Source organism: Octopus sinensis, linkage group LG1, assembly GCF_006345805.1.
Source record: "Octopus sinensis linkage group LG1, ASM634580v1, whole genome shotgun sequence".
Classification (NCBI taxonomy): domain Eukaryota; kingdom Metazoa; phylum Mollusca; class Cephalopoda; order Octopoda; family Octopodidae; genus Octopus; species Octopus sinensis.
This window is the reverse complement of record NC_042997.1, coordinates 91529539-91550109: the sequence shown is the minus strand read 5'-3', so window position 1 is coordinate 91550109 and position 20571 is coordinate 91529539. Positions and strand designations below refer to the sequence as shown.

Here is a 20571-nt window from a genome sequence, read left to right as displayed (position 1 = left end):
ATTTTAGGCCATGGGCAATCTAATGGATGGGTGAATTTTCGGAAAACCCCGATAATATGAAAGTATACTGGGCAAAATGCTTAGCATCATTTCATCCATCTTTACTTTCTGAGTTCAAATTCCACTGAGGTCTACTTTGCCTTTCATCCTTTTGGGATCGATAAAAGAAGTACCAGTTGAACACTGAGGTTGATGTAATCAACTTACGCCCTCTCCCATAATTGCTGGCCCTGGGCCAAAATTTGAAATCAATATTAATAATATGAGATAAGGCAGTAAGTTGGCAGAATTGTTTGCATGCTGGACAAAATGCTTAGTGGCATTTCATCTGTCTTTACATTCTGAGTTCAAATTCTGCTGAGATTAACTTTGCCTTTCATCCTTTTGGGGTCAATAAAACAAATACAAGTTAAGGATTGAGGTCAATGCAATTGACTTACCTCATCCCCCAAACTTGCTGGCCTTGTACCAAAAATTTGAAACCAATATTGACTAGATGAACATGTCTAGAAGTCTAGAAATATGCGTGTAAGTAGATCTATATTTATGGAACTTATAAACTGGAAATTTAAATTAGTTGGTCCTTTAAAAAGCACTGTAATTAAAGACTGGGGGAAAATGTATACATGCTCCCCACAACAAGATATAACATTAAACAACATTAAAAATAGCATATGCAGAAACAGAATAAAGTTACACTTTTGATCAGATATGCATGATGAAAAATAAACCTAAACCTACTACACTGTGCCAGAATTTACTACAGGGTGATACACAATTACTATGACAATAGCCTTTGTTCCTCTAAACAAGTTACCTACAATTCATTCCAGTCACACTGTCTCTGTTTTACTTCCTTGCATTACATTTACTGTGTTTCCCTACTAAGCCCTGCATTATAACCATTTCCCAATCTTTCCTCTCCAGAATGACAACCCTCTATCATTTCCACCCCAACTCACATCTGTTCTACATTCAACAACATAGATTCAAGCTTGCATACTAGCAGTATTGATCTTTCAAGTCTTAGAGGGCCTGCAACGGTTTTAGGTATTGCAAGGATCATGGACTCAGAGATAAAACAACAACAAAAATATGAAATAAAGTGTGAGGTAGAGAAAAAAAGGAGAGAGTCAAGGACAGAGAGAGATAGAGAGAAAAAGTGATAAAGAAGTAGAGACTATAAGAGATTTATAAAAGCAGAAACATAAGAAAATAACTGTATTTGGTTTGCAAGGTTCTTGATGTGAACTCATCATCATCATCATCATCGTCGTTTAGCGTCCGTTTTCCATGCTAGCATGGGTTGGACGGTTCTACTGGGGTCTGTGTCAAAACAAATTTTGTTGTATCTTGAGATGCCAATAATTAATAAGCATACACATAATTTTACTTCTTTATTTCACCAATTGGTTAGCTACTTAATCAACTAACTAGTTGATTGTTTAATTAATCATTTGGTTAATCAATCATTCAGTTGTATTTGTCAAAGTTTTTTTGTTGCCATCCATGACCTCTTCAGTGACATGTTCTCTCTATTTCAGGTCAGTTCCAGGTCTGTCACAAATGATGAAAGGACTTTGACAAACACAACTGATTGATTGAATAACAGTGATTAATCAAACAATTAATTAGTTAGTTGGTTAAATTGACAAATGATAAAGAAGTAAAACTGAACCAGGGCATCATCATCATCATCATCGTCGTTTAGCGTCCGTTTTCCATGCTAGCATGGGTTGGACGGTTCTACTGGGGTCTGTGAAGCCAGAAGGCTTCATCAGGCCCAGTCAAATCTGGCAGTGTTTCTACGGCTGGATGCCCTTCCTAACGCCAACCACTCCGTGAGCGTAGTGGGTGCTTTTTACGTGCCACCTGCACAGGTGCCAGACAGAGCTGGCAAACGGCCACGAACGGATGGTGCTTTTTATGTGCCACCGGCACAAGGGCCAGGCAAGGCTGGCAACGGACACGAAACGGGGCGGTGCTGGCAACGGTCGTGAAACGGAAGGTTCTCTTACATGCCACCGGCACTGGTAACACATCTGCAATTTCCATTGATCGATTTCCATTCTGATCCTCACTTGCCTCAACGGGTCTTCACAAGTAGAGTTTCGACATGCCACCGGCACTGGTAACACATCTGCAATTTCCATTGATCGATTTCCATTCTGATCCTCACTTGCCTCAACGGGTCTTCACAAGTAGAGTATCGACATGCCACCGGCACTGGTAACACATCTGCAATTTCCATTGATCGATTTCGATTCTGATCCTCACTTGCCTCAACAGGTCTTCACAAGTAGAGTTTTGTGTCCCAAGAAGGGAAGGTATGCATACGTAGGCTGGCTCCATCCCAAGTAGAAGGCCACGGGTTATGGACTCACTTGTCCTGCCGGGTCTTCTCACGCACAGCACACTTCCAGAGGACTCGGTCTCTAGTCATTTCCTCAGTGAGACCTAAATTTCGAAGGTCGTGCTTCACCACCTCGTCCCAGGTTTTCCTGGGCCTGCCTCTTCCACAGGTTCCCTCAACCGCTAGGGTGTGGCACTTTTTCACACAACTATCTTCATCCATTCTCGCCACATGACCATACCAGCGCAATCGTCTCTCTTGCACACCACAACTGATGCTTCTTAGGTCCAGCTTTTCTCTCAAGGTACTTACACTCTGTCGATTATGAACACTGACATTACACATCCATCGGAGCATACTGGCTTCATTTCTTGCGAGCTTACGCATATCCTCAGCAGTCACGGCCCATGTTTCACTGCCATGTAGCATGGCTGTTCATACACACGCATCATACAGTCTGCCTTTCACTCTGTGCGAGAGGCTTTTGTCACCAGCAGAGGTAAGAGCTCTCTGAACTTTGCCCAAGCTATTCTTACTCTAGCAGTTACACTTTCAGCACACCCGCCCCCCCCGCTGCTGACTTGGTCACCTAGGTAACGGAAACTATCAACTATTCTAGTTTTTCCCCCTGGAAAGTGACGGAAGTTGGTCTCAGAGCATTTTCAGTGTTTATTGTTCCTGAGCATCTGCCACATACAAAAACCATCTTCCTAGTTAGCCTTCCTTTGACATTGCTGCACCTCTTATGTGTCCATAGCTTACACTTGGTGCATCTTATAGAGTTTCTACCTACACCTTTTCTACAGATCGAGCAGGGCATCTACCTGAAGGCGTTTGTGATTTGTCTACCTTCCTACTGATTACGACTTTGGTTTTAGCTAGATTGACTCTGAGGCCCTTCGATTCTAATCCTTGTTTCCACACCTGAAACTTCTCCTCCAGTTCTGATAGCGACTCAGCAATTAGAGCAAGGTCATCAGCATAGAGGAGCTCCCAAGGGCATCCTATCTTGAATTCCTCCGTTATTGCCTGGAGGACTATGATAAATAGGAGGGGGCTGAGTACTGAGCCTTGGTGGACCCCTACTTCTACCCGGAATTCTTCACTGTACTCGTTTCCAACCCTCACCCTACTAGCAGCGTCCCTATACATGGCCCGCACAGCTCTCACTAACCATTCATCTATCCCTAGTTTCCTCATTGCCCACCAGATAAGGGATCGGGGAACCCTGTCAAAGGCTTTCTCCATGTCAACAAAAGCCAGGTACAGGGGCTTATCTTTGGCTAGGTATTTCTCCTGCAGCTGCCTTACCAGGAATATAGCATCAGTAGTACTTTTCCCTGGCACAAACCGAAACTGCATCTCATCTAAACTAACTCTCTCTCTAATTAGTTGGGCTATGACCCTCTCCGTAACCTTCATCACCTGATCCAACAGCTTGATACCTCTGTAGTTATTTGTATCTAGGACGTCACCTTTACCTTTGTAGCAGTTGACTATTATGCTGCTACACCAGTCATGGGGTATGACTCCTTTGTGTATCACCTGATTAACTATAGGGTGACTAGGCTATAGCCGACACTACCAGACATTTTGAGCATCTCTGCAGTGATTCCTGATGGGCCTGGGGCTTTTCCTGTCTTCATGCTTCTAATTGCCTTAGCTACCACGGAACTATCAACTCGGATAGCTGGTCCCTCTGTTGGGTCAACATTCGGCAGACTCTCTTTATCCCGTTCATTTTCTTTATTCAGCAAACTTTCATAGTGGCATCTCCAAACCTCTCTCTTTGCATCCTCATTTAGCGCAAGTGAACCATCTTCCATGCGAACACACTTCTCTCCTACCACATCACGATTCTCTCTCACACACTGTCTTGCAACGCGAAACACCTCCAGTCTTTGGTCCTCACGGCGCAGAACATTGGCAAATTTTTCTTATCTGCTTCCCCTCTGGCTAAATAAACCTGTCTCTTAGCTTCTCTTTTGGCAGTCTGATACAATTCCCTGCTACCCCCATTTTTCCAGACCTTCCAAGCCTGTCTCTTTTCTCTAATAGCCCTGTCTACAATATTGTTCCACCACCACGTTATTCTAGGTCGAGAGGGGACTTTGCACCAGCCACAGATCTGGTCAGTGGCTCTCAGCAGGTTGTCCCTTAGAAACGTCCAGCTGTCTTCTACCCCCTGTGATGCTCTCCCTCTACTTCGTCAGAGGCTTCAAGTAATATGTCTCTAAATCTCTGTCCATTTGCAGGATCTTTAAGCTTCCAGATCCTTCTTCTCCATATTGGTCGTCTTCTGGTTGTCCTCTAGTCCTGATCCTAAAGTCACTAACTACCAGTCTATGTTGTGGGGTACATTCTTCACCTGGGAAGGTTTTGGCATTTATAAGCAGCCATCTCTCCCTTTGCCTTGCAAGGATGTAGTCAATTTGGCTGGTATGTTGGCTCGATCGGTAAGTGACTAGGTGGCTGGTAGGTTTCCTGAAGTTAGTGTTGCAAATCATAAGATTATTTGCATCGCAGAACTCCAGCAGCCTGGTTCCCTCCTCATTTCGGGAGCCATAGCCATAGCCTCCATGTACGCCATGGAAGCCCCCAGCATGTCGTCCAACGTGACCATTGAAGTCACCAGCCACAAAGATAAGGTCTCTGTCGTTCGTCAACGCGGTAGTCTGCAGTAGAGTGTCATAGAATCGGTCTTTCTTAATGGCGTAGTGACCCTCCTGAGAGACAACAAATTAAGGAAATAAGTACATTTGGATATTTTTTATCTTTTAATTATGGAGGAAGGCAGTGTCCTTAACCCTTCAACAGAACCTCTAAAACTAAGGGATGACAGAGATAAAGGTATCCTTAAACTGGAGATGTAGACTAAATGCTTACAACAGAGGTACCAAGTAGTGGTATTAAACCAGTCAGCAGATTAAGTCTATTACTCAAGTAGGCCACAGCAAGATTTTAACTCAGAATGTAAAGAACCAGAATAAATAATACCACAAGGCATCACATCCAACATTCTTGTAGTTTTGCCAATGCATCTCACCTGACTTGTTTTTTTTTTGGGGGGGGGGGGGGTTCAGCCCTGAGAGATTGTAAGGCAAAGCTGACCTCAGTAGCATGGACATCATTACAATTTTCAGTATTCAGTATTCAGAGACATGATAAAACGATTTCTGTAAATTTCAACAATATGTAAATAATTTAAAACAAAGACTTGTATGTGTATGTACAAACCTGTCACGAACAAAGCTGTCAATGATGTCTCTAGCATGAACATCAATGATGAGGATTGTATTGAATTTTGCACGATCATTTCTGTTGAGTGGTGAGCGAATCTGAAAGTATATAGAAGGATGACTGATAAGTTTGTCAGAAGCAGACATCATTTACTGATCTTTTATACTTAGTTGAGTTGTGTGTGTGTGTGTGTGTGTGTGTGTGTGTGTGTGTGTGTGTGCGTGTGTGAATGCATGAGTATGTGTGTATAATTTTTCTATATACGTATGGGTGTGAGTGTGTGGCTATACGTGCATTTCATTTGAATTTGAGACTTGCATTGTGTGTGCCATTTTGGTACAGCCAGCGTATATAGATTACATGCATGTGTATGGTATGTGTGTATGCTTATGTGTATGTGTGAATGCATGGCCCCATGCTTCTTATGTCCAACTTACACTCTGTCATGTATGCACATTGACATTATAAACTTCATTTCTTTCAAGCCTACACATGTCCTCAGCAGTCACAGCCCATTTTCACAGCCATGTAGCATGGCTGTTCACACACATGCATCATACAGTCTACCTTTCATGATGAGCAAGAGGCCCTTTGCTACCAGCAGAGGTAGGCACTCTCTGAACTTTGCCCAGGCTCTTCTTTTTCTAGTATACACTCTCAGAGCATCCACCCCCACTAGTGACTTGGTCACCTAAGTAACAGAAGCTATCAACTACTTCTAGTTTTCCCCCTGGCATATGATGGAATCTGTTTTCTGTACATCTTCAATGTTTATTGCCCCTGTGCATTGGCAGTGAAAATCAGAAAACCCAGCACTCTATGTTCCCAGACATTTTACCTTCAAACCATAGAGCAACTTAGAAAAATTATTGTCTAGTTAGTTTGTATGTAAATGTGAGAGTCACAAATGAACAAATCATTAGGATATCAGCTGGCCAACCAAAAAGTCAATAATTTAGATCTTGTCTGCCGTGTTATGTCACTGAAAAAAACTTATAACTCATCAGTTCATTCCTCACAATGTAAGTACATGCTAAGGGCTGAGACACTGTTAATCACTATAAGAAATAAAGGACACTGAATAAGAGATGAATATTAGAATCACTGAATATTAGGCTCAAATACTGTGCGTTATAAGTATTGAGATAGATACAGCTAATAGTTGTATAAGTGAGTATTATAAAATGGAAGTTTGCTTTCCATCTATTCGATCTACAATCGCATTTTAAAACATATCATGGGAAGCAATTTCACAGAAACAAATATAATATTGGTTTCAAATTTTGGCACAGGGCCAGCACTTTTGAGGAAGGGAGTAAGTTGATTGCATCAACCCCAGCACTTAACTAGTACTTATTTTATTGACACTGAAAGGATGAAAGGCAAAGTAAACCTCTGCAGAATTTGAATTCAGAACATAAAGATGGACAAAATGTCACTAAGCATTTGCCTGATGAGCTATCAGTTCTGCCAGCTCACTGCCTTAGTAACAAATGTAATATTAAGAGTCAGCAGTAGAAGTCAATAACTCTGGATCCTAGAACTAATTACTTTGTACACAAACACAAAACCTCAGATTTCTAAATAAGAAAAGAGGTTATAATTCAGAAATTCATGAATTTCTGAAGGGAATTAGTTAATAAAAAAAAAGTTAAATGACTATAACTAAGAATTTTTTAAATGGTTAAGGATTTATATTATCCTATATAACCCATCACCCATCCTCACAGTAAGATACAAAAGGGTAGCATACAGTGGAAACCAAAGAAAGAATATAAAAGAAAATAATACCTGCACAACGATGTCATCAATTTGACCATGCAGTTTTTTAGCATAGTCCTTCATAGCCGTCTTTGTACCTTTCTTGATTTTATTGTAAACATCTTCTACTTGCCATGTCCACCAAACTTGGTTACAAGCAAGACACACCATTCCCAAATAGTCAAACATGCACTGGACTCTGAAAATAGAATAGACCATTCTTGAACTTCACAATCTAATATTGATTATTCTAAAATTCAATTAATTAACTTCTCTACAACTGGCCACTCCATAATTTGTTTTACTGCTGACAGTTTTTTAATTCAAATATTTTAGTTTTCCACTCAATAACTCTGTTACCTATTGTTGACTTGACCTATTGTTGTTCAATTCTTTACAATTAACCACTTTATAACACAGTCGCCTTTATTTTATAATTATCATTTAATGTCCAGTTTTCCATGCTTGCATGGGTCAGACAGAATTTGTCGAGGTAGATTTTCCATAGCCAGATATCCTTCCTATCGCCAGCTCTCACCTGTTTCCAAGCAAAGTAATATTTTTCTATAGCTAAATATGCTTTTCACAGAAGACTGGAAACAAACAACCTTATTTGTATGATGATGATACTCATTTAAAACCACTATGGTACACACAACACAAACACACACACATACACATATGCATATATGTGTGTGTGTGTGTATATATATATATATATATATATATATATATATATGACTTCTTTCAGTTTCCATCTACCAAATTCACTCACAAGGCTTTGATCTGCCCAGGGCTAGAGTAGAAGACACTTGCCCAAGGTACCTCTCAGTGGGATTGAATCAAAAAACCATATGATTGGGAAGCAAGCATCTCAACTACACAGCCATACCTGTACATATATGTTATAACAACAAATGATACTCAGCAGCAAAAACAGGTAAGAAAACAAAGAGAACAGCTCAATAGAAGAATACTGAATTAACAAGAAACTGATACTAGATTTGCTGATACTAAAACTGAATCTTCTAAAATAAAAATAAATGAATCAGAGTGTCCAAAACCTACCGTGTTTTATTATTAGCACAGTAATAATATATTGCTTCTTTGGTAATCACACGATTTGTTGATCTCATTTCATTAAGTACATTGGTCATCCAATCTTCAACTCGTCCCTCAGCCATAATATGGTGACGGAAATCCATTATCTCCTTCTCACCTGATATCATTGCTGTAGCTAATGTTTCACCATTGGATCCAATTTCAAATCGAAGGGAAGCAATGTTGTCAAACATCTTCAAAGCAAAATTAAAAATTACTAGTATTAATCACTTTATCAAAACCAAGAAGGTAAGGTGTGCTGCCCAAGGACACACAATTCATTCAAAATAGGATTAAAACTCATACACCAAGATCCAAGAATTTAACATCTAACAGTTTTAAATCAATCCTTTACATGTCCTGTGTATCATGTAATACACAAGACACATATTCCTGGTGTCCATGCATCATATGTCATATACACATTCCCAATTTTTTCTCAACCACTAGAGTAATGTGGGAAATGACATGCATAAGATCTGGTCATCAAATCTAAGTAGAGATTTCAAACTTGAAATATTCAAAGCCACAGTCGAACCAATTCTACTATATGGCTCAGAAACCTGGACCTTTTCAAAGAAGCTTGAGAGGCGGTTGGATGGAACCTACACTCGCCTCCTTATGGGAGCTCAAAATCTCTCGTGGAAGCGCCATCCAACCAAAATGCAAATATATGGGAAACTACCACCTGTGTCATCTCTTGTGAAAGGTAGGAGAGTCCAGTTTGCTGGACATTGTTGTAGAGCTGAAAAAGAAGTAATTTCTACTCTTCTCCTCTGGAAGCCATCTACTCGCAATACCAGAGGGCGCACACTCTCCTACCCTGATGTAATCTCCAGGGATACAGGCATCCAGCAACAGGACCTCCATAATGCCATGATGGACCGTGAAGTCTGGCGTAGCATGGTAAATTCCATTGTCTCGACCACGGTCGAACAATGATGAAATGATGATGAATGTGGGAAAACATATGAATCAAGGACAACATGTGAAACAAGGAGTAGCTAAAAGTCTGAACACAAGCATGAGCATTTAGGACAAACTTATGAAAATACTTTGGACAAGCAAAGGGTTAGGCATTAAACCATGAACAGATCAAATTGAGTATCTTAGTCTAGGATACAGTAAGATTCCTATGGTAGACAAAGATCTCATGAAACAGAAGCCTTAAGTCTGGTAACTAATAGTTTAATCCTTTCTGCTGTATGCACAAGGCCTGAAATTTTGGAGAGAGGGTAAGTCAATTACATCGACCTCAGTGTTCAACTGGTATTTATTTTATTGACCCCAAAAGGATGAAGTGAAATTTGAACATAGAACACAAGGACAGATGAAACGCTGCTAAGCATTCTGCCTGGTATACTACCAATTGTGCAAAATAATGCATACAGAAAAGACAATACACATAATGATAAGAAAGTACCTTACTAGATTTATTTCATAGATGAAAAACAGAGATGAAAAAAAGAAGCTTTCAAATTTCTGACCATCAGCTTCAGTAAATGCTTTTGAATAGAGTTACCATCATTGGCAAAAAGTAAGTTTCTATATGTCATTGAAGATAAATCTTCCTTTCAAAAATGATATGACATGCAACAGATCAACCAAATTCTATTGGCAAAATGATTGTTAGAAGAAACTTAAGAATTCTTGATTACAAATCTTCACTAATAATTTTGTACATCAAACAGAAAATGTTATGAAATGCATATAGACAAAACTCATTCATATTTAAGAGATGACACCAAAGATTAATAAATTTATCTTTAATCTCACTAACCCATTCTCAGTTAATAAAAATAATCCAAAATATATACTTCTTCGGTTGATCTCACCTTAATAATATGTTCCTGGACACATGTTGGTTCACTGCTACCAAGTATACTCAGCAGTTCATCATCAGATATAAAAAAGAACCGTGGAAAAGAGTTTCTCTTTGAGTCTAAATAATCATTCAGAGATTTCTGACATTTCTCAAGTCCCAGGCTTAACATCTCCAAATCTTGTGCACGATTGGGTGCATGACATGAGTCTTTGATGTTAGGATTCTTGTATGTCTCAGTCATAATCTATAAACAGAGTAACAGGGTTTCATTTGTATTTATTATGCATTAAAATTCAAGAAGCTCTCACATCAAATTGTAAAGTTTGCATTTGAAAAGATTATAAGAAAATGATTAATTTGAGTAATTTTGTTGTTAGAATGTGTTCAGTCTCAAATTTTAATTATACTAATACTCTTTACTTTTCTTTGTCTAGATGGAAGGTTTATAATCCTATTGACATGTGTAACTACTATCACTGTTAACAGATCTTAGGTGTTAATCACAATTTCTGACGACTAATAATTGACAACTGATTATTCCTAATGACTTACAGTTGTTAAATATTCACTGGCATTAGAAAGACCTTAATGCATAGTCATATACTTTTACCCAATCATTTTCCATGTCAACATAGTTGGATAAGTAGTTACAAAAAACACACACAAACACACATACATACATACATACATACATACATACATACATACATATACATACATACATACATACATACATACATACATACATATACACATACATGCACATATGGTGAGCTTTCATACAATTTTTAATCTACTGAATTCTACATAGCCAAAATTACAGAAGACACTCAAGGTGCCAGTCAGTAGAACCCAAAACCAAACTTTTTAATCCCAGTCCTGCTTGTACCCATAGGCAAGTGTGTGCAGATAGTCATGTCTGCATCTAACATCTTAACTTCACATCTATAATTACTGAAATGTTGTGTACCCCTTTGACCTACAAATAGTCAAGGTGGAAGGTTAAAAAAAATAGATAAATACAACCCTCTTATGTACAAAATAGCCCAGCAATGAAAAATGAAGAAGATGAAGATAGTGCCAATTATTGTTGGATCATTAGGGACAGTATCAGAAGGCATCAAGAGGAATATAAAGGAAATTGGAATAGAGTGCCCAGTAGAACTGTTACAAAAGGTTTGCCTCCTTGATATGGCCAGAATAATCAGGAAAGTATTAGATAGCTGAAAAGAACAGCTAGCATGGTACCATAGGCTGCAGGCAGCAAGCCTGCTATGCATGCAAGACTCCAGGAGTTCCTACAAAATCTGAGATAAAAGAAATAATAATAATAATAATAATAATAATTTCTTTCATAAAATTTCTGTTAAATTTCTATCAAACAATTTGTATTAGTATCATTTAATGATATCTTACCTTTTTAAATGTCTTATGAATTTGATCAAATTTCTTGGCTTCTTCAGGTAACTGGGCACGAATGTCACCACCAATAAAAATACCTTCAAGATACATCCATTTACGTTGAACCAACATCCAAAGCTTAAATATGATACAACAATTGACCAAATTGAATTTCCTCATAGAGAAATATATTCATAAACAACAAAATGAAATGAAATCCAAGCAGAAATACTTTTCCTACCAGCTGCACTGCAACTTCCATTCCATCTACCTAATCCACTCACAATATGGAAACATTTCTCATGGCCCCAATAGACAAAATGGAAAAGGTATTACCCTGGATGATCGTAGGGGAGGTGTACTGGTTCATAAACTATGAACCTGATTCTGAAGCAAAACTATGATTTCACATTACATTTGGGTCTGTATTACACTTGATGCATTGCTCTACAGTAGACAATCATTTTCAATTCAGGGGTGATTGGAAACTGCATAAGAACCAACAGGATGCACTTTGAAACTAAGAAAACTACTGAACCTTTAATTTTACAAATTCAGTTGTATGCACATAATCACACTAAATAACATTAATTAAAATGTTATCATACCATTAATTACCCAAATAGTTATAATGCTTTAAATACCAAATCTCCAAGAACATCACAGAGTTTGATGTTTTAAATTTAACAAAGCTTCTTTTACTAAGGAGAATGTTGATTTTGATTTGCTTTGGAGAGCTCTGATGCAGTTTTTAGGAGATCTGAAAGTCTTTTTCTCTTACCAAAGGGGTCTCTTTTATACAATTTACAATACTGATTTAACATATTTCCAAAACTTTAAATATTACTAGTATTCAAAATTGCTTTTATTTTTTTAATGATGCAACCCAGACAAAACTTCAATTTCCAGTAACTATTCATACCCAATAACCATACCGAATATGACAGAATAAACACCCACAAGTAGGTGTTTGAGGAGGGGGGTATTTTTTTTTTTTTTTTCAAGGAGGAGGTTATAATGGATGCTTTTTGGCTGTAATAAAGGTATGACTAATATGTCATCGAGTCATATGTATTCCAACTCATGATTACATTTAGACAAGCATTTTGGTTAACAGAATTTGGGCTTCATGAGATGTTGAAAACAAGCAGTATTGAATTATTGAAATCAAATTCGATGACTGGCATCCGTGCTAGTGGAGTGCTAAGAGCACCATCTGACCGTGATTGTTGCCAGAGCAACAAACTGGCTTCCATGCCGGTGGCACGTAAAAAGCACCATTCAAACGTGATCATTACCTGTGTTGCCTTACTGGCACTTGTACTGGTGGCACATGAAAAAATATTCGAGTGAGGTTATTGCCAGTGACAGTGGACTGACACATAAAAAGCACAATTTGAGTGTGGCTGTTGCCAGTACCACCTGACTGACCCTCGTGCCGGTGGCACGTAAAAGCACCCACTACACTCTCGGAGTGGTTAGCATTAGGAAGGGCATCCAGCTGTAGAAACTCTGCCAGATCAGATTGGAGCTTGATACAGCCATCAGGTTCACCAGACATCAGTCAAATCATCCAACCCATGCTAGCATGGAAAGTGAACATTAAATGATAATGATGATGATGATGATGATGTTCTAATCTTAAAACTTAAAGGGATTTTTTTATTCATTGGGCTTATTTTTATTTTTTTAGAAAAATTTTTCAGAGAAATTTTGCCTGCTTCGTGAGACATTCCCCCACCTCTGTTCTACAGAGTGAATAAAATAGTAAATATGATGAATGAGTCATTTTATAAACTTTGCCAAATGCAAATTCTTTAAAGCTATTTCATAATGACATCACACACACACACACACTGATGTCAACAAATTTCTAGATTCTATCACTGTACTGAAAATATTACAAATTTAAATCATAAAATAATAGAATTGTGTTCTAAAGTCATCAACTTACATCAAGTACTTCAGCAATTAACGATAAACTTTTTTCCCACCTCTGGACAATCATTAGAAATGGCCCAATAAATCGAGACGTTGACATACTCTGCAAATTCATGGAAGTATCATCGAGTGCTTGCAAGATATCATCTACACTGCCAAGAATATAACCCCTGTTTGAAGTCCCTTTCATATAGGGCACCACAGTAAACAGCATTTTTGACCACATGTCCTCAACTTCTTTCACACCCTAAAAAAAGCAACAAACATGAACAAAAAATGTAAACAAAAAAATTTAAATTACCAAACAGGAGAAAAATGACATGATGTTAATAAGATTAATAATAAGATTAATAAAATTAATAAGAGGTAGGTCTGGAGATTAAACTGGAACAATATGAATTTTGTATAGTTTCTTCTGCTTTGGAATATTTAGGCGTAGGAGTGGCTGTGTGGTAAGTAGCTTGCTTACTAACCACATGGTTCTGGATTCAGTCCCACTGCATGGCACCTTGGGCAAGTGTCTTCTACTATAGCCTCAGGCTGACCAAAGCCTTGTGAGTGGATTTGGTAGATGGAAACTGAAAGAAGCCCATCGTATATATGTGTGTGTATGTGTGTATATATATATATATATATAATATATATATATATATATATATATATATTATATATATATATATATATATGAATGTATGTGTGTGTATATGTTTCTGTGTCTGTGTTTTTCCCCCCAACATCGCTTGACAACCGATGCTGGTGTGTTTATGTCCCCATAACTTAGCGGTTCGGCAAAAGCGACTGATAGAATAAGTACTAGGCTTGCAAAGAATAAGTCCTGGGGTTGATTTGCTCAACTAAAGGCGGTACTCCAGCATGGCCACAGTCAAATAACTGAAACAAGTTACAGAGTTAAAAGAGTTATATTTCTGTCATTATCTCACCAGGGTTGACTTTTCCCATTATCCTTTCAGGGTCGATAAAATAAGTACCAGTCAAGCACTGGTGTCAATGTAATCGACTAGTCCCCTCCCCCAAAATTTCAGGCCTTGTGCCTATAGTAGAAAGGATTATCTTTTTGATATGCATTTCTAATTACAAAGTTAACAAGTTGACTGTGTTTATTGTAACAGTGCATGCAATAGCTATTTGTTGTTGTTGTTGTTGTTGGCGATGGTGGTGGGGGATGTTGTAGAAGACATTTGCTGAAGGTGCTATGCAGTGGGACTGAACTTGAAATCACATATTTGGGAAATGAACTTCTTTAACTATAAGCTAAGCTTGCATCATACACACACGCATAAATATATATATGCATACACACACATATGTATACACACACACATATTAGCTCTGCAAAGCTTCTGTCTACCAAATTTCCCTTGTAAGAGTGTGGCCAGCACAAAGTAGTACACACATGGCATACAGTGAGATTGAACACAGATCATCAAATGACTGTGAAACAAATTTCTTAACCTCATGGCTATGATCTACAATCCCAAAATGCACTATTGTGTTAGCATTTTGATAAAGTATTTTAGCCATTCAGCTGCTGCATATATTAATGACTGAATTTGAAGAATAATTTAGAGATTCAAGATAGAATTAGTAATTTCAAGAGAATTTGAGTTGAGGCTCTCTTTTCTTTTAATAAATTATTATTATTATTATTATTGAGTGAGAGAGCAGTTCATGCCATCAAAGTGACACTGGGGTAAAATATACGAAGCCCAATATACCCATCATGACTACACGTCTGATAAAGGTACACCAGGCACATGCATCACAACCATATGTGCGCGACATGGTGATCTCATATCAAGATAAACAGCACATGACCTTGCAGGTGGGGCCCAGTTAGAATTTTCTTCAGGTTGAGTAGCCCATCCTGCTCAAACGGTCCCTGAATAAGGGTTGCTTAAGGATGTTGAAAGAACCACCCATGTTTCCAGAGGTGAACTATTCAAACCCCAAAGAATCCCTCTCAACACATGGCTATGATGCTCCCCCACTACTTCTGCTCGTGATCAGAGATGCACATATCGTCAGCCACTAAGGGACATGCTCAACTGGTTAAGGTCAAACAACTGACAAGCAAATCTGTGGTATTGAGCAGAATATTTGCTGTAGCCCATCTTTTATACCAAGACAAAACAATGTGCATGATAACACTTCCAATCAGTTAAGATCAGAAGCCATAAGAGCCACTGCCTGGTACTGCATCAGGGCATTATTATTATTATTATTATTATTATTATTATTATTATTATTATTATTAATAATAATAATAATAATAATAATAATAATAATAATAATATTAATAATAATAATAATAATAATAATAATAATAATAATGATGATGATGATGATGATGAAATTATTGTATATAGTGCTCAGGTGCACTACAACTCATCTAAGGTGCATGTACAGTACATAGAATTATGTACAAAAGTCAAGAAATTGAACAGAGTAAGAGACATGATATACGTGTGTGCATGCATATGGAAAGCTCTCCCCCAAGACAGGTGGCACTGCCCACCTTAATACACTGGTACCCTGTGGTTACCGTTTGCCTTTCACAGACCTGCACAGGCAGATGGACATAACAGCAGCTTCCTTTTTTCATTGCACAGACAATCTCTAAAACAACAAAAAAATTTGACAAATTCATTTTTTTTTTTTTCAGTACAAATTGTATGTCTAAGTGCTCACCTTTTCTATAGCCATTTCTTTAACTGCACTGCTAACAATTTGCTGTATACAATCATGAAAACGATGCAGTTCCATAGCAAATATTTTTTCTAGTGTGAATGTGTCTGGGTCCATCTCAAATACTTGACCAGTATTTTCCATAAGCTTTTTCCAATGTCTATACAAAAACCAGAATGATATTGTTTAGAAAACATTCATAATAATTTAATTTATTGACTACTACAACAGCATCTACAACCTTTGCCACTTTAACCTATTATATAGCTTAGCATATACAGGAAGGGAGCTAGCAGTGGTAGCTTGAAGTTGACTTCATGACATGATCTGTTTGCTTGTAAAAATGTCATCACTTCTTTACGAAGATCATATATTGATGATGTTGTATAGGGTTCTAGCCTTTACCCAATTACATTTATATAATGACTCCACTAGTAATGTAATATGCTGTATATTTTGGTTATATCTAGAATATTGGCTGTAGTCAATTAAATTAACCTTAGTATATTATTGGTACTCATGAACTAGAGAGGTAAAGTCAATTTTGATAGGATTTAATCTCATAATAATGTGAAAGTGTTAAAATTAAGATAATTTAATACACACACACACATACATATACACACACCCACACACCTTCCCCAACAACAATTTCCATAACGTTTATTAGGATACAGTTCCTTGACAGGTAAACTATGGAGCTATAGAGATGGTAACATATTCAAAACTGCTTCTATTAGATCCTTTTCTGTTACATGACAAAAGTAATTATTACACCCAATAGTTGAAGATTACCATGTTCATTCAGATCCTTAGTAGTTACATCCCTTTGCATCACAGATACATAATCTCCCAACCATAGTAAAGACTTCATACATTGTTAGGTGCTCAATAGAAAGAAGCTCACCACATTGTGAAGTCAACCTCAGATTGTCACCACTAGCTCCTATCCTATGTACATTTAGCATTTCGTTTAGCTACTGCTAATGGTTGATACAGTCATCGTTCTCTCGCTGCTGAACTCTTTGGTAAAACTGAAACACTATACTAGCATATAGAACCTGACAGATGATATACTTGTCTATTCATCATTAGTCTAGAACAGTGGTTAACCTTTTCACTACAAAGGACCCCTTTTATTTAAATGAGTTTTCCTACGGACCCCTTTTAATATGCTTATCTTTATGTGCATGTGTGTGTGTATATATATATATATGTATATATATATACATGTGTGTGAAATTTGAATTTAGTTCATAGACTCCTAGTACACAGGTTAGGAACCACCAGTCTAAAATGTTAAGTTACTCAGTTAGGTATCTAACCCCATTAATCTAGGACCTGTTAACTTCACTGTCTACCTACTTCATGGAGACATCTGCATACCCAGCAGCCATTAAATATCAATGTAACATCCTTCCCTCCACCTACATGGTGACCACAACTTTATCATATGGCAGTGAGAGCTTTCATATGACCCCCAAAGGCACAGGAAATGTAGTCCTTCTAGGATGGCTGTAACTCCAGATAAGGACCTCCAGCTGCAAAACTGTGTCAAAATCAGAGGGAACATGAACTCTATATACTGAAGCACTGGCAAATATCTAGGTGAGCAGCAACTCTGAGTAAAAACTGATACAGAATAGAGAGAATTCTTCAGTCCTGTTGCAAACAACTGCTCAGTTCTATATTTAAGAGATGAGGAATTATTTACATTATTTACATTTGACATATTTGTCCTCATCTTGTATGTTGTTAACACAACGTTTCGGCTGTTATACCCTCCAGCCTTCATCAGATGTCTTGGGGAAATTTTGAACCTGGGTTCTCATTCCTAAGGTATTTTTCGATGTTATTATTATTATTATTATTATTATTATTATTATTATTATTATTATTATTATTATTATTCAGGTCACTGCCTGGAATTGAACTTGGAATATTTTTCTTTTTTTTACATTAATTACTGCTTTCACAGGTGGGTGACAGACTTCAGTTTTCATTCCGAGTTCAATTCCAGGCAGTGGCCTGAATAATAATAATAATAATAATAATAATAACATCAAAAATACCTTAGGAATGAGAACCCAGGTTCGAAATTTCCCCAAGACATCTGATGAAGGCTGGAGGGTATATCAGTTGAAACATGTTAACAACAAACAAGACAAGGACAAATATCTGTCAAATGTAAATAATGTAAAGAACTGCTCAGTGCCTGAATAGTTGAAGGAAGCTGTCTTTAGAGGTTGCATCACATAGGAGGGCAGTAATCACAAATAAAAACTGATTTAGGGTAAAGAGGATTCCTTTAGTGGAAAAGGAGAAGGGGAGGAGGAAGATATACACATATAACAGGCTTCTCTTTATCAAATTTCATTCCTGAAGTATTTATTAAGCTGAGGCTGAAGTAGAAGACACTTACCTAGGCTGTCATGCAGTAGGATTGAATCAGGAATGATATATTTACAATATAAACTTCGTAACCACATAAACATGTTTGTATCCTGGATCTTTATTCTATCAAGAGATTATATCTATACAGCTTTCGCTAATATGTATTTTTTAGCAACTTCATTCAGTAAAGGTTTTAAGGAGTGAAAAATCAGAAATCTCTTAAAGGACTGTGAACAAGGTTTTCCTATTGAACTTTTGGTAGTATCCAATCCAACCATAGGAAAAATCATAGTATTAGCCTCATGATTGTCATCTCTTCAATAATCACACTTCCAACACATTCAGTATTTTCCTCAATGTTAGCAATGTTCTTACTGCTGCCATTATCATTATCAACAGCAGTATTTTTATTCTCAAAAAAAAAAAAAGAATGACAATAAAAGTACTGACTAAGTCTTGTATATAGAAAAAACACTACAGTACCAAGCTATAGAACTGATATAAATAATTAAAGGAATATAAAACAAACCTCTCTCGCAAAGCTTCATTTTTTAAATCTACAAACAATGGTAAAGAATCCCGAAACTCTTTCATTCGTTCTTCAACTGATTTGCCAACTGGCATAGCTTTTGCTTCTTTAGAAAGTTTCCGGAATGCTTTAATAAAATTTTCAATCCCTGTTTGAAGAAGCTGAATATTCAGATTGGCCCATAAGGTATTTGACCATTCTTCTCTGGCTTCCTATCAAAAAGATATATTTTATTTTGATATGTTAGTTTTCCATTTTTACGATGAGTAGAGTCATATAAATAACAGTGATTAAGTTAGTCTCTTTAGGTCACTCACTACAAACCTGATAGCAAAAGTGCCACATTTTAACGACCTAATGCAAATTATTTTTTTCTCTTTTACAAGTTTCAGTTTCCAGACTGTAGCCATGTAGAAGTCAATTTCTGGAATAGGTAATATTAAACTCAGCTGTTTTGGAATGTGGAAAAGTAAAAATTTTCAAGCCTTTGTCTGTCCAAATCATTTTCACAAGTTAGTCCTATACGTCCATGCTTGTTTAACTCTTTGCCTGTCCTATGTATCACATGTGACACGGTTAAATACAGATCAGTTAAAAAGGTTTAAATACAGATCATCTCAGTAAGGTATGTATGACAAACCACTAGGAAAGAGCAGATTCTATAACAATATTTAGGTGAAGAATCTGAAGATGCCTAACCAAGTCGATCAAAATATTTCTTGCTACATGTGTTTATAATTTCAGCGAGCAGACTGTCCTCTGATCCTTGCTGATATATGCCAACCAATAATAAATCAGCATTTGTACTGTGTGAACAGCAAGATTCAAAAAAATGATCTGCATATTTATTCCAGCAGATTTAAACACAAATATGTAAATCACTGTTGTGTTCATCACTCTCTCTCTTAAAGGAGAGTAACCATGTAGCTCATCTACAAGAACCTGCTTGCCCTTCTCTCCCTCCCTTCCTTCATACTTTAACCCTGCACCACCTCACAGGAATGTTAGCCACCCCACCCAGGTTTTGCAGTCTTGAGTCCAAACCATCCAATTCATGCCAGCATGGAACTCAATTGATAAATGATGATGATGACGGTAATAATGGTAATGATGATAACATACATATATACATACAAATATATATACACATACATATATATATGTGTGTACATCTGTGTACAGGGTGTTCCAAAATTAAGGCAACCAACTTTTTTCAATTTTGCCAAAGCAAAATATTGTCATATTTTTGGTCCAAGTATTGTAATGCAATGGTAAAGGAAACACAATTATGACACCGCCACATTTATTCGATATAACCAC

The 20571-nt window shown here is 37.3% G+C and overlaps 1 protein-coding gene across 1 annotated transcript in view; it reads right to left on the bottom strand.

Annotated features, from left to right (window-relative positions):
* The window catches only part of LOC115209933 (dynein heavy chain 10, axonemal-like), a 188621-nt gene that overhangs the window by 118209 nt on the left and 49841 nt on the right, over nt 1–20571 (bottom strand). The window contains 8 exon segments of the mRNA XM_029778568.1: nt 5591–5691; nt 7385–7553; nt 8423–8649; nt 10291–10524; nt 11697–11819; nt 13636–13869; nt 16332–16488; nt 19252–19463. Of these exon segments, the coding sequence (XP_029634428.1) occupies nt 5591–5691; nt 7385–7553; nt 8423–8649; nt 10291–10524; nt 11697–11819; nt 13636–13869; nt 16332–16488; nt 19252–19463 (1457 nt within the window).